Here is a 14,946-nt window from a genome sequence, read left to right on the forward strand (position 1 = left end):
GCCCATCATATAGGCCACTTCACCCAAATTCTTCATAAATAAACATTTTCCTAGTCAAGTTTTCACTTGTTGCAATATTCATGATGTCCATCATATAGGCCACTTCACCCAAATTCTTCATAGAAAAACATTTCTCTAACCAACTTTTCAGTTGTTACAATATAGGGACATCATATTCGATGGAATATGTCATCAATATAAAACATCCAAAAGACGACCATGCTCCGACTAACGACTCATCTTCATTTCTAATGAACCCATACCATTCGAACACAGATGATGACACTTAACCAACAATAGATTTTTATAAGTTAATAAAATGATTCAAAATCCTCTCAAAGTACAAGTTGAGGAGTTTGTGTAAATAAATAAAAATGAGTAAAGAATTATTCATGTGCCCAAAACAAGTACATGCTTATAGTGAACTCATTTTAGTATTAGGCAAAACTCATTTTATTTTTGAGGAACCATTTGTTGACTTATTTTCTGAAAATCTAAAATGAATCTTTATTTTAAAACTATAGGCGCCAAAGCTTTGCTTGGATCGACTCTTACGAATATGCAAAAACAAACTAAAACAGTTGAGCAAATATTGTAAACCAGAAATATTCATAATTGGAACAGACTCAAATACTGCAATATATCAGAATTTACATTAAGGTGAAGCAGTAAAAAACAGATCATTCAGCCATATATTGCTCCAATGTTTTTATCAGAATTTCTTCCAGAAAATATTCTGAAATCATAAGTTTCTAGCACTGTTAAATACAAAATATACACCTGCAGAATTATAAGAAACAAAAATCAACAACTGGTTTATGCAGCTTTTCATGCAAAATCTTATAAGACAACCAATTTGCTCAAAGTTACCTGTACAGGCAACACATGACCAAGTTTGATATGTATGTCAATGATAGAAACAAAATTTAAAATCAATTAACCACTTCAAAATTCAAGTCACATCCAGAAGCAAGAATGTTGCAGATATGGCTGGTGGGAGTGGCATGTAGATGGATAAATCCACTTTTAGTAGTATGTAAACTTTTGCAAGTTTGTTGTCTTAAGCCGCATGAATGCATTACCTGCAATATCAGCAACAAAGATGAGTTGTAACAAGCTAAGCATTTAAGTATTTAGCAATCTACAATCCCGTTGAATGCATGAAAATTCTAATCATACTCAATAAAGACATTATGCATGAGGTGAAATGTAAATTGTTCATTTGGTCTAAGCCTGTTACACTTCAAATGTCTAATGAGAAATAACCCACATTAACAGTAAGATCTACTATACCTGCAATCATACTGCAAAAGAAATAGAAACATTGCAAATTAAACAATCCCTGTTCTGATCTATCATCCAATAAGCTGGGAAATGACTTGACTCAAATCACCAAGAGCCTCATGGATTAAAACCAATTTTACCAATGATATCCTTCTCAAACTCTGAGCTGTAATTGTTTTACTTATTTTCCTGATCATACAGGTGAATCAACAGTGGGGCATTTCATTTTAATATCTGATTCATGCTCTGCTGCAAAAGCTAAAGTTGATAAGAGTGCCCTTTGGCCTAAGTTTGATGCTTGTTTATGATATTCAGATACTAGGCTTCCAGAAGACTGATGTGAAACAAACGGACGGGCAAGAAGTGTGGCTGAGGTCACATTGGAAGTCTGAGAATTGTCAGATACCTTTTTTACTTCTTGAACCGATTTACAATGGCTGTGATCCCTCATAGAATCATCAGTTGAATCTTTCTCTAGAAACTTTGATTTCATTCGTTCTACCATGGATTGCTTTTTGTCTGAAATTTCATTATGTGAGAATAGCGCAGTTTGAGGTAAATTTTGTGCAGTGGATTGAATAATACTTTTAAACCTGCAAACAGAACCTTTGCCGAAAGAAAGAAAGTTAATTCCCTTGGGCGTGACAGCCGAAAATTTCTTAGGAATTTCTGTAGTATTTTGACCTTTATCTGCACACTTCCCATTGTGGACAAGACTTCCCTTGTTTGGTGTTATTAAGTCTTGTTTTGGCGTACTAGATGATAAGTTAGCAACATTTATGAATCTAATTCCTTTGGGTGTTGAGGTAGGTTTTGTCTGTGAAGTTTCTGTTCCCTTAGAATTGGTGAAGTGGTTTTGTTGGACATAACTAGTGTCATGATTATTCAGTGGCGTACTGAAATTTGTATTTCCTGACGGAAGAGGAGATTTCAACTCTGGTTTGTAAGCATTTGTAGGCGCAGGTATACGTTGGTTGATTGGTACCTAAATCAGAAAGAGCTCATTTTAATCCAAGTAAGTGAGAATAATTATACAACAAGTGAAACCGAATAGGATGTTGTACCTGGTGTGAAAACAAACAAGCATGACCTCTAGAACAAGAGCCATTAGAAATTATATTAGAACAAGGATACTTGGAGAGTTGGTGATCAAATGGGCAATCATCCCCTTTCATACAAGAGTGACGAGCAAAGTGAACACATGCCTGCAATGTCAAAATCAATACATAGCTACATAAATTTCCGAGTTTTGTCACAACATGATGAAAAGAAAGTTGAAATATGTTTAGTCTATTTTGCTTTTCCAAGTGAAATCCCCTAGTATATGATTTTTTTGGTTTTAGTTCATGTTGGAGTTAGTGTCTAATAGGTAGAGTATTTGATTTAAGGCCCTCTAATGCATACTACATAAGGATTAAAATGAATATTACACACATTACAAAGATTAATCTCAACATGAACATATTTTATAGGGACTAAAACAAAAATCAATGAAGTAAAAATATTAGTATATTTGCAAGGATGAAAAACAAAAACTTACAGAGACTAAAATCAAAATGTGGCATATTTGCAGGGACCATAAACATATTTAAACCTGTAGATGATAATGGAGAGTAAAATTTCAAAGAAGACCAATACCTTGGACTTTGTTTCAGGAACAGTATCATGAGAGAATTTGCACTTGTCACCCTGTCAAATGTTTTGGTAAAAGCAAGAGAAAAGTGAGAATTATTTGACGATTTTCAATAAAACAATAGTGATCTTGATTGGCTTCCTTTCAGTTTTCACACAACCACAATAAACTTATTTCCAAGGTTTGGATAAATTTAAATGACAAATTATATAACTGAAAATAAAAAACATTTACAAGATTTTTAATTCAAGTTATGAATATTGAAATCTTCCGAGGTAACAAACAAATAATGACATGAGATTTCACTATCTTGTTATTTCACTATCTACATTAGAACTAACAAAGATATCAGTTACTTCTCAAAATTTAAATAGTTAAATGAAGCAGAATGACGAATTCTCCTAAGCAACGTGTAATGGTACAATGAAAAATAATAAAAAGACATTTAAAAATAGAATAAAGACATGATATAAAGTGAAAAATAATTCATCGTTTAATATAATTGACTTCATAACAACCTCATTGCACCTTCCTTTCATATAATGGCGACAATATGAGATTGTTTTTGGTTTCTGTACTGGAATCAACTTCAACCTTTTAACACCTAGTTCTCTGTTCTTTTCTGCTCTTTTCTTTCGATACTTCTCCTACAGAATAAATTTTATCAAATAAAGAAATCATCATTCATATGAAAACATATCAAATTAATGATTATTCTTCATAAATAACAGATTATTAATTAACCAATGATGAAATGACTTCAAAAGATGTTAAATTAACTGGCTTCCAAATCCTTTCACAAGTTAAGAGCATTAATACAGCATAAAGGAAGATATAATAGCAAAAATATAAGAATAATACCCTCTTTTTAATTTTCTTCTCTTGAGAACGAGGACCACGTTTACTTTTACTGGCATCAACCATCTCCTGCAAATGATCAATAATTAACTGTAGAAAAATAAACATCACTTCCCTTAAAATCATTATATTTTTTGTCTGCAGTTTAAAACTCTGCAAAAGATACCCAAATATTTGGTTGACCATAAAATAATTTCTCACATGATTCTGATCTTAAGTTAATTACCCAAAATATGAAATAGGCAAATAAATTGGCAAAATAAATGCAAAGTGGAAACCATACGAAGAATTTCCTTCAACATATATTTTATTGAATGAATTGAATAGTATTATTCTTCACTAGTAACCGATAATAAATAGAGGTTGAAATTACATATAAGATGGTTGAGTTTAGCATGAGAATCCATATCAAAAGTTAAGGAGAATAACACAGTATTCAGAATGAAAATCAGCAAAAATATAAGAATACCTTCTTTTTATCCTCCTTCTCTAAATCAGGAATACGTTTTCTCTTTCTACTGGGATCAATTACCTCCTGTCAAAGATCAATAACTAACCAAATAAATATCAGCATCATAGTCTTGAAATTATTAAATAGTTTGAATAAATGATGGAACTCTGCATATGATGCCTAAAGATATGAAAGATATGATCATCTGTAAACTAGTTTTTAACGTAATTCCAAACATGAATTTAACTTAATGGAAAACTTGAATAAGGAAAAGAAATTGGCAAATAAATGTGAATCAAAAACTATGTAAAGACTTAACTACAAAATAATGTTTATCAAATAAACAATGAGTCACATGTTGCAAACATGTATAGATTTGTTATTTACTCGTCAAAGCAGAGTAATAGCAACACCATCTCTTTCCAATACACTCTTATTTTGGAAAATCAAATGAGTTTCACACTGTCACTATTTTGTCAATGGTTTCTACAAAATAAAATCATGTTGGTCCCACATAAATATAGTAGTACCTATATTAACTACAACGAATGGAAAAGAGTGTTAGGGAGTGTTTTTCTGACATTTATCTTCTTCACAAGTAGTAGATAATGAATCCACTGATGTTGGTATGACTTTAGAGGAGTAAAAATCAACAAGCTTAAAAATCCATATCACAAGTTTAGAACAACAATACAACATCATGAAAGAAAATTCTTAGAATTTGGGTTGGGTCTAACTCATCCCTACAAAATTGGGCTTGTGCGGTGAGGATTATCCCCACTTATAAACACAACACATGTCATATCTTTAAGCAATGTGGGACTAAATTCACTGCTTCAAACCCATCACAATGAAGGTGTCGGAGGCTCCAACGAAGGCAAGCCAAATGCCGCAATTTAGACGACTAGGGACGGACCGCAATAAAGGCGGAAATTTCAACACCCCTCACACTCGGGCATCAATGACACCGAAGCGTGGACAATGTGGGAAGCCCAACAAGTGATCTAGGATAGGATCTGATACCATCTTAGGATTTGGGTTGGGCCTAACTCATCCCTAAAAAAACGGCTTGTAACGTGAGGATTGCCTCCACTTATAAACACAACACATGCCATATCTCTCAGCAATGTGGAACTAAATTCATCCCTTCAACCCAACACAATGAATGCAAGCTAAATGCCGCAATTTAGGCGACTATGGGCGGACTGCAAAGAAGGTGGACATTCCAATAAAAATAAAACAAGCCAACAATATCATAAGAACACCTTTATGGTTTTCTTCATAGGGCAAGGATCACTTTGTTCATTTCTGTTGGCATCAACCATCTGCTACAGATGAACAATAATTATTCAAAGAAAAGTTAACAACATAAGTTTTAATTTTAAAACCATTAAATAGTTGGTTATATGAAACTCTAGATAGGATACCGAAGGATATGGTTGATGATAAACTAATTAAATAGATGCGATCAGTTTATATGTACCCAGATGAAATCCATACCTGTACCAAGACTTGCTTTGGGGTTAAATATGTTGATATGTCATTGATAGTCCAAAGTTCTACTAGTCCATTGTTACCCATATTGAAGGGGGATGCCTGGTTTCCAAATGAATTCCCGAGTTTCTGAATCTCATCCACTTTCATCTGTTCTGAAATTGTAGCATCCACAGAAGACACGTCAACTGTGTTTCCATCCATTGCAAAATCTCCAGAAATTTCTCCCTCTTCTAGATCTCCTTCTTCGATCAGAAGATTGGAAGAATTTGTAGCATCTGTCACACAGATTAATTTCTCTGCTTTCTCTTTATCTTCCATAGTTGTTGAATCCAATAATCCACCATCTTCTGTCACATTCAATGCTTCGATAATCTTATCATTATCTAAACAACTATGAGCTACTTCATCAACCTGATGACCATACAATTCTTCTTTCTCAAATTCACCCTCTTGAATTGTAGGAAGCGATGATTGCGTTGGAACGGTGGAAGGAGAGAGGTGGGAGAGAATGCGGACAAGGGTGGAATAAGTTTTGCTACGGAAATGAGACTGACCGTAAGGAGGAAACGCCATTGAAAATTCGGTATTCATCTTCCTCAATTGCAGAAAATTTGTGAAACTATCATTGTTAGGGTTTTTTCCTAAACCTCAGAGCTTCACTTTCTTTTTCTTTTACCCACAAATTGACCCTAATTTCTGAAAATTAATTCATATCGAAAAATAAAATAAAAAATTAGCCACCAGTTTCTTTTTCCCTAAACTATCATTGATAGAAAAAATTAACTTTTTCAAAAAAAAAAATTCTATCGAAAAAAAAATTCTATATTTTTTTAAAATATATTTTTTTTCTAAAACAATTATTCTGAAAATAAAAATAAAAAAAATCTGAAAAAATATATTTTTTTCAGAAAAAAAGAAATTTGAAAATAAATATTTTTTATCGAATATAATTTTTTTCAAACTTAAAAAAAAATGCAATTTTATAGACAAACATGCCTATAAATTAGATACAGAACATAACTCAGAGATTTTAAATAACATAAGTATAACTGGATAAGAGAGAAAATGTAGCATTTGGGAAGCTTTATAACAAAAGCAACACAACAAGCACATGTAGGGGTGGACAGGAACCGATGGCCCAACCCAACCCAGGAGTAACCGAAAGAAAAGATGTAAATGGGCGGACCCAAACGGTCCAACGGGCCCAACGGGCGAAAATTGTGGGTTCAATTGGTTTTAAATGGGCGGTCCGGGTAGAAATGACTGGACCGCGGGTACCCTGACCCACCCGAAGCCCATTTTCCAAAAGATGTTGTTTTCATAACTCAGCTCTCATTTCCCTGTTCCCTCATTTTTTTCACTTTAACGCAAACACTCTCTCTCTCTCTGTCTCTCAGATGAATGAAACCCTATTAGAGCGATCTCCACTGTTTCTCTTCTATTTTCATCAATCACCACCACCGTTGCTCACCCTCAACTCCACCACAAGGAACCCCTAGCCAACCACCATAGCACACAGTTACTCTCCTTCACCGACACCACTACTCGAACAAGAAGAACACACACCATCTCCTTCTCTCACCGACCTTCATGAACACCATTTGAAGTTAAGATCTTCGGTCTACCATTGTTCTTCTTTCATTTGCAAGGTTGGTGGTTTTGATTCAGTTTTAGTGTTTTGTTTTGTTAGATTTTTCTATTTAGGGTTTTGAATTGGGTTTGGTTTTGATTCATCTGATAGTAGTTCTTGGTTTTGGTTCTGATTTAGATATTGCAGTTATTGAAGAGGGCTTGTATTCCAGTGGTTGGTTGAACAGAGGGCCAAATTGAAGTTGTGATCTTCGATCTAATTTGTTGTTTTGATTTTTGATATTGTTGTTTTGATTTAAACAAATGGCTCAAGGTCAAAGTAGCAGTATGGAAAAAGTTTTAGAGTTGGGGCAATGTAACTGTAAGTGTATTAAACTCCTTTCAATATTGTTTGTATGATGGATCAAGGTCAAAGTAGCATGGATGATTGGTTAGTTCACAATTTTGTATGGGCTTGACATTTCATTTGAATGTGTTGTTTGATTGTTTAAGCTAGGTAAAAGAATGGTCTATAAAGTTATTCTCTCCTTTGTTGTTTGGAATCAATTACTGTGTTTCTGGATTTCTTAATTGCAGTTTTTTTCTTTGTTCTTTTAGCTAGTTCATATATTATTTATAAAAATTATAACTTCCACTTTGTTCTTTGTTCTTTGTTTATTACTTGTTGATGGTTCATGAACTTTAAAAAGCTCAGTTATATATATGGTTTTACACTTTGTTCTTTTAGCTAGTTCATACATATACTCTGCTGGTACTTTCTAATTGGTCACCTTTAGCTAGTTCATACATATACTCTTTTTAATAAATGTACATGACAGGGCTCATGAAGATATGGTTGCATAGCAACATTCTTGGAATTGAAAAAGATATATCATAAAAGTTCTGTAAAATATTGGATACATAGATATACAATAAAAGATGAATAGTTGCTTTCATATTAACCTGTTTATATTATATTCATATGTTGATAGAAGTAATGATTTTTTTTTTGTTCTCTAATGTTAAATTTACTTATTCGAGCCTAATGAGTAAATAGTTTATTTAAATTTTATATAATTTGGTATATTACAAATTTATTAATATTAAGTTTACTTAGTTTTAAATTTATAAGTATATTAAAACTGTTTCAAAAGGCAAAAAAATCTTATTGGGCCTAAAAATGTGGTCAATCTCATAACCCGCACGAACCGTGTAGATGCACCCGCAACCCGATTAAACCCAATCCGTCAAATCCGATTTCAAATTTGGGCGGTAATGGGTCTTATAAAGTCAATCGCGGTTTGGATTGGGTGACACTTTTGGGCCCGAACCCGCCCAACCCGGCCCATTGTCCACCCCTACACATGGGATATATATACTGACGTAAGAAAAAATTCAACCCCACGCATTAGATTGAATGACTATGTTTACCAATAATATAATAAAGTTAAATTAAAAGCACTTTCATGATTGTCGTGACACAATACTTACAACCATCCGTCTTAGTTTTGAGTGGACACTAAAAAAATGTACGAGAGATACAAAGTTATGTAGAATCAAATATTGAAAAATCTGTAAAATTAAATAGTGACTAATCTATTCAAAATATGAATACAAAGCGATGAAACCACAATGATACAAGAGAGATAAAAACACAAAAATACAGATCATAATCCACAATTTCTAATTCACACAAGCTTAAACCCTAAGATTCATTCTATTTTTCAATATTTGATTTACCATCTGATTATGATGAAGATTAGAACTGAACGAAGCTTTGCGAGTTTGATTTTTGCTTTGCGAGTTTGGGTTCTTCCAATTAAGTATCGTAACCTAATTTCCTCTCAAAGCTTCGTATCAGGTTGAATGATTTGTTTCTGTTTTCGTAAGCTTTGATGATTTGGTTGATTTGGGCAGACAGACCGTGTGATGCTCTTGGTGATTTGGACAGGACTGTCTGTTTTGCTTTGATGATTTGGGTTGGGCTATTGGATATTGGACATTTGTGTTAAATAAAGCGATGTAATTTATAAATACCGTTGTTTGGTTTGGTTTAGTTCGATTTTAAAATATAAACCGCAAACTAAACCGAATCGTGTGGTTCTGTCATAATATGACCCAAACACATCCAAATCAAATTTGATTTTTGCGGTTTTTAGTTTAGTTTGGTCTGATTCACGATTTTTATTGGATCGATTTGGTTTTGAACACCCCTAAGTATCGGTTTATATTTGGATAACAAATGGATACTAATTTAATATCTTAGTATTTTGATTGGATTTTAAAAAGTGAAACAATTTCGATATCAATTTGGTTAAGAATAACTGTTTTTTTTTCATACCCTTAATTAGGGTTTTTACCTAAATCTTAGAGCTTAACTTTACCTAAATTGTAGAGCTTAACTTGCTTTTTCATTTAGCCACCAATTCACACTAATAAGTTGTTCCGGACAAAACAGAAAGTAGCAGTGTTGGTTCGTGGTGGCATGGGCGGCGGCTTCTAGAAGGTTTCATCGATGCTACGACGGTTGAAGTTTTTGTAATCACAACAATCTTTGGCCGAGTTTTCTCTCTTGATGAATTTTTTCAATACCCTCTTCAATTTTTATAGCAAAACACTTTTTTTTTGGATTAAACTTCTTTTCATCTAAAATAAATCACTTATTTAAATATTTTATATAATTAAAAATCTTCTATAAAAGAGAACTATCTACTACCAAATATATTAAAACAACATTTGAGTTATTATCTTAAATAATGTCGCGATATAGTTTGTTAAGACTATTGGACCATCCAATCATTTCTCCAGATGATCTACCAGCCCATTCTCGATGAAAACATCAGATAACAATCTTCCCAGAGGGATGTAGGATCTGGGCTTCATGTTGTTTCTGGTCTCCCTGACAGAGTCTCTTAGGTATCTGAAGAGTAGTGCAGGAAGGCAGATCTTCACACCCTTGTGAATGCAATACAGAATGCACTTCTGATCTGCATTGATGTAATCAGAGGAGTTTGAGGCTGGGCGGTGGTGAATAGTTCCCAGAATGATCTTAAGCCACACTCTGAGGTTCTGATGCAGCTCTTTGTTCTTTGAAGGATTTCCTTCAGTGTTGGGTTTGAAGATGGTTGGATTGATTACTTCAGCAACGCGCCTTGATCTAGGGTTGATGTTGTAAATCCTTTTTCCTCCATCTTTCTCCATGTTCAACAAAGAAGCAATTGACTCTTCAGTAATTACTATCTTTACCCCCAAAACATAGGAGACGATGAAATGATCATCAGCATCTACAAATCTCCAGAACTCCTTGATGAGAAGTGGGTAAACAGGGCCATAGAGCCTTTGGAAGTAGTTTTCCCAACCTTGTTGACGAAGTTCTTCAGTAAGATCAACGTCATTTCTTCTCAAGTTGTCAAAGTCCACCAGTGTTTCACATAACACATCCAATCCCTCAAAGGGAGTTGCTAGGTTAATGTGGGGTGCACGGTCAAGAACATGGGGTTCTTTGTAAACTGGGGTGATGGAGACTCCTGTAACAGTTGGAGTTGGAATGCTTGAAGTTTGGGCAGTGGTGGTAGATTCCATTTGTTGAGAGAAGTTGAAAACTTCTTATTGTTGAGCATCCATAGTTGAAGAAGAAGATGAAGAGTTTGCAGAAATGCTTCAGAGAGGTTTAGGGTTTTAGAGAGGGTTTGAGAGTGAGTGAGAGTGATAAGTGTGTGAAAAGTGAGAAAAGTGTTTAAATACCCTAAGTTAAAACACATGCAAAACGACACACAATATTGCGTTAGCACAAATTTCAATTTAGCACGCTTGGGGGAGAAATGATTAAGGCTAATTAATGAAGGTCTAATCCCAACAGTACGCACACTGCTCGAGGAGATCTCAAACGTTTCACCTTTGATCTTCTTCTGGACAGCTGTCTAGAAGTTCTAGGGTTAGACGCTAAGTGCTCCACGTGTTGATGTATCTGATCTTCAGGAATACCAAAGGATTGGTTTCTGAAGATTTCTAACTCAGATATCTTCTTAACTTGGTAGAAGTATCAGAGTCAGAGGCAGAAGTACATTTGTTTATATCAGAGTCTCATTTTACATTCTCAGAGGCATAATTCATTCAGGACAATTTTGAATGTTCAGATTTTTTAAGATAAAAAGAAATCTATCTTCAGCTAGAGGCTTAGTAAAGATATCTGCCCATTGATGATCTGTATCAATGAACTTCAATGTTACTATCCCTTTCTGAACATAGTCTCTGATAAAATGATGTTTTATTCAATGTGTTTGGCTCTGGAATGTAGAATGGGATTCTTACTTAGACAAATAGCAGCAGTATTATCACAAAAGATAGGAATGTTACTCTCAAAGATTTGCAGATCTTCTAACTGATGCTTCATCTAGAGCATCTGAGTTGTGCACAGTGATGCTGAGATATATTCTGCTTCTGCAGTTGATAGAGCGATTGTTGACTGTCTTTTGCTAGCCCAGGATATCAGATTGTTTCCCAGAAGCTGGCAATTTCCAGAAGTGCTTTTTCGTTCTATTCTATCTCCTGCATAATCTGCATCACAGTAACCCGAGAGTCTATACTCTGATGTTTTCTCATACATCAGGCCCAGGTTAGGAGTTCCTTTCAGATACTTGAGAATTCTCTTAACTGCTGTTAAATGAGATTCTCTAGGATCTGATTGGAATCTGGCACAGAGACAGACGCTAAAGAGAATATCAGGACGAGTAGCAGTCAGATAGAGAAGAGAGCCTATCATACCTCGATAGAGCTTATGACAAACCTTTGTGCTTACCTCTTCCTTTTCAAGAATGCATGTTGGATGCATGGGAGTTTTTGCAGAGTTACATTCAGCCATATCAAATTTCTTCAGAATATCTTTAATGTATTTGCTTTGATGAACATATGTAACTTCTGAGGTTTGGTTAATTTGAATTCCCAGAAAGAACTTTAGTTCTTGCATTAAACTCATTTCAAATTCTGCCTGCATTAACTCAGAAAATTCTTGACAAACAGAGATATTAGCAGAACCAAAAATAATGTCATCAACGTAAATCTGGCATATCATGAGATCATTATTTAGGTTCTTACAGAAGAGTGTGGAATCAACTTTCCCTCTGATAAAGTTTTGTTCCAGAAGAAAATTGCTTAAACGTTCATACCAAGCTCTGGGAGCTTATTTAAGTCCATATAAAGATTTTTTGAGTTTAAAAACATGTTCTGGAAAGTTTGGATTTTCAAAACCTGGAGGTTGGTTGACATACACTTCTTCTGATATATAACCATTAAGGAATGCACTCTTGACATCCATTTGATATAATTTAATAGAATGGTTAATAGCAAAAGATACAAGAAGACGAATAGATTCTAACCTTGCGACTGGAGCAAAGGTTTCATTATAATCAATACCTTCTTGTTGACTATAACCTTGAGCTACCAGTCGAGCTTTGTTTCTGACGACTTCTCCTTTCTCGTTCAGCTTGTTTCTGAAAACCCATCTGGTTCCAATGACGTGAGTGCCTCTGGGTTTAGGAACGAGATCCCAGACATCATTCCTTGAGAATTGATCTAATTCTTCTTGCATGGCTGAAACCCAGTCGTTATCTTGAAGTGCTTCATCACAAGACGTAGGCTCAATCAGAGAGACTAGTCCCAGAGGAGTATCTTCAGAAGTCCTGAAAGTAGATCTAGTTCTAACAGGTTCGTCCTTGTTTCCCAGAATCAAATCTTCAGATACATTGATACGACTTTTAACTTTCTTTGGGATTTCTGGGGATTTAATTTCTTCAGAGTTCTGAGTGACAGCTGCTTCTGGAGTTTTATCAGATCCTGCAAGAGTGATTTCTAAATCTGCAAAACTTTGAACTAGCTTTGACTTTTCAGGGTCAAGCTTATCATCAAATCTGACATGAATAGATTCTTCCACAATTTTGGTTTCTGTGTTGTATACTCTGTAGCCTTTAGAGCGTTCTGAGTATCCTAACATAATACCTTTCTGTGCTTTGGAATTGAACTTGTTCAGATGTTCTTTAGTGTTTAAGATAAAGCAAAAACATCCAAAAGGATGAAAATATGAAATGTTTGGTTCTCTTCCTTTACACAGTTCATAGGGAGTCTTTTCCAGAATAGGTCTTATAGAGATTCTATTCTGAATGTAACATGTTGTATTTACAGCTTCTGCCCAAAAGTGCTTTGCCACATTAGTTTCATTGATCATGGTTATGGCCATCTCTTGGAGTGTCCTATTCTTCCTCTCTACAACTCCATTTTGTTGTGGAGTTCTAGGGCAGGAGAAATCATGGGATATTCCATTAGAGTCAAATAATTCCTCAAAATCTTTGTTTTCAAATTCCCCACCATGATCACTTCTGACTCTAATAATTTTAGAGTCAAATTCTTTTTGCACTTTGGAACAGAAACTGGTGAATACAGAGTGAGACTCACTCTTGTGCTTTAGGAATTTCACCCATGTCCAACGACTGTAATCATCAACAATGACTAGTCCATACTTCTTTCCATTGACTGATGCTGTTTTCACAGGACCAAATAAGTCAATGTGAAGAAGTTCCAGAGGCTTAGAGGTAGAAACAACATTTTTCTTTTTGAAAGACGTTTTTGAAAATTTTCCTTTCTGACATGCCTCACACAGAGCATCTGAAGAAAACTTCAGTTTTGGTAGGCCTCTGACTAACTCGAGTTTATTTAGCTGAGAAAGTTTCCTCATGCTAATGTGGCCCAAGCGTCTATGCCATACCCATTGCTCTTCGTGAACTGACATCAGACATTTAACATTTTGTTCTTTTAAATCAGAAAGATTAATTTTATAAATGTTGTTTTTCCTCTTGCCTGTGAAAAGGACAGAGCCATCGTTCTGATTAATGGCTTTACATGTTTTTTGATTAAAGATTACATCATAAGCGTTATCACTTAATTGACTTATGGATAACAAGTTATGCATTAATCCTTCTACATAAAGGACATCAGATATAGAGGGAAGAGTACCATTACCAATAGTTCCGGAGCCTCTGATCCTTCCTTTCTGATCTCCTCCGAAGCCTACAAATCCAACGTCTTTAAGTTCCAGACTTTGGAACATAGACTTTCTTCCCGTCATGTGTCGCGAGCATCCAGAGTCCAGGTACCATGACTGGTGTCTGAACTTTGCTGCATAGGATATCTCTTCAGATTCTTCATCTGAGCTACTCCTGGATGTGGTAGCCATAAGTGCCACGTTGGCCTGTTCATCAGAGTCAGATTCTGATGATCCAGATTCACTATCATCCCAGGTAGCCATCAGTCTTTTCTTTGTCCTGAAGGTATTTTTCTTGAAGATTTCTTTTCTAGAGTTGTCTTTCTTTAGCTTGGGGCATTCATTCTTGTAATGACCTGTTTCTTTACATTCATAACAGGTAATATCTTTGTTAGATTTACCTTTTGAAGTTGATTCTGATCGATCCCCTATGGGTCTTGGTCTTCTGAAGTTGTTGTTCCTCTTTTTCCAGAGTTGCTTAACTCTTCTGGTTAGTAGGGACAATTCTTCTTCATCATCAGAGTCTTCTGGTTTAGAGTCGTCAGCATCTTCAGTTTCTGCCTAGAGAGCTTTGGTTCTGTCAAGTTTGCGTCTTTCAGGTCTGGACTTTAATGATACAGA

At 34.9% G+C, this 14,946-nt stretch overlaps 1 protein-coding gene and 1 long non-coding RNA gene across 5 annotated transcripts; one reads left to right on the forward strand and one right to left on the reverse strand.

The window, feature by feature from the left end:
- Window positions 1–590: 590 nt before the first annotated feature.
- On the reverse strand, window positions 591–6,428 carry LOC127084059 (zinc finger CCCH domain-containing protein 65). Of its 4 annotated transcripts, XM_051024438.1 has the most exons (10): window positions 5,727–6,428; window positions 5,492–5,554; window positions 4,245–4,310; window positions 3,779–3,844; window positions 3,436–3,564; window positions 2,923–2,973; window positions 2,349–2,489; window positions 1,294–2,269; window positions 871–1,082; window positions 591–780 (listed from the first exon to the last, which is right to left on the reverse strand). In XM_051024438.1, the coding sequence occupies exons 1-8, from the start codon at window positions 6,312–6,314 to the stop codon at window positions 1,478–1,480; spliced, it is 1,896 nt and encodes a 631-aa protein (XP_050880395.1). In that variant the 5' UTR covers window positions 6,315–6,428; the 3' UTR covers window positions 591–780; window positions 871–1,082; window positions 1,294–1,477. The 4 variants fall into 4 exon arrangements, with proteins under 4 accessions (XP_050880395.1, XP_050880394.1, XP_050880396.1 ...); XM_051024437.1 differs by having other exon boundaries at window positions 591–1,082; XM_051024439.1 differs by having other exon boundaries at window positions 591–1,082; window positions 5,492–5,551; window positions 5,727–6,427.
- Window positions 6,429–6,901: 473 nt separating this feature from the next.
- On the forward strand, window positions 6,902–7,883 carry LOC127084060 (uncharacterized). Its single transcript, XR_007788613.1, has 2 exons — window positions 6,902–7,372; window positions 7,492–7,883. It is a non-coding gene; the product is annotated as an uncharacterized LOC127084060 (long non-coding RNA).
- The last annotated feature ends 7,063 nt before the right edge of the window (window positions 7,884–14,946 follow it).

This window comes from Lathyrus oleraceus, chromosome 5 (assembly GCF_024323335.1).
Source record: "Lathyrus oleraceus cultivar Zhongwan6 chromosome 5, CAAS_Psat_ZW6_1.0, whole genome shotgun sequence".
Taxonomy (NCBI): Eukaryota; Viridiplantae; Streptophyta; class Magnoliopsida; order Fabales; family Fabaceae; genus Lathyrus; species Lathyrus oleraceus.

Coding starts and splice junctions, on each gene's coding strand:
- LOC127084059 (XM_051024438.1), bottom strand. CDS start 6,314: ATGAATACCGAATTTTCAATGGCGTTTCCTCCTTACGGTCAGTCTCAT. Junction 4,311..5,491: donor CTATGAAGAAAACCATAAAG/GTGTTCTTATGA, acceptor GATCTTTGACAG/GAGGTAATTGATCCCAGTAG. Junction 2,490..2,922: donor TTCCTGAAACAAAGTCCAAG/GTATTGGTCTTC, acceptor TTGACATTGCAG/GCATGTGTTCACTTTGCTCG.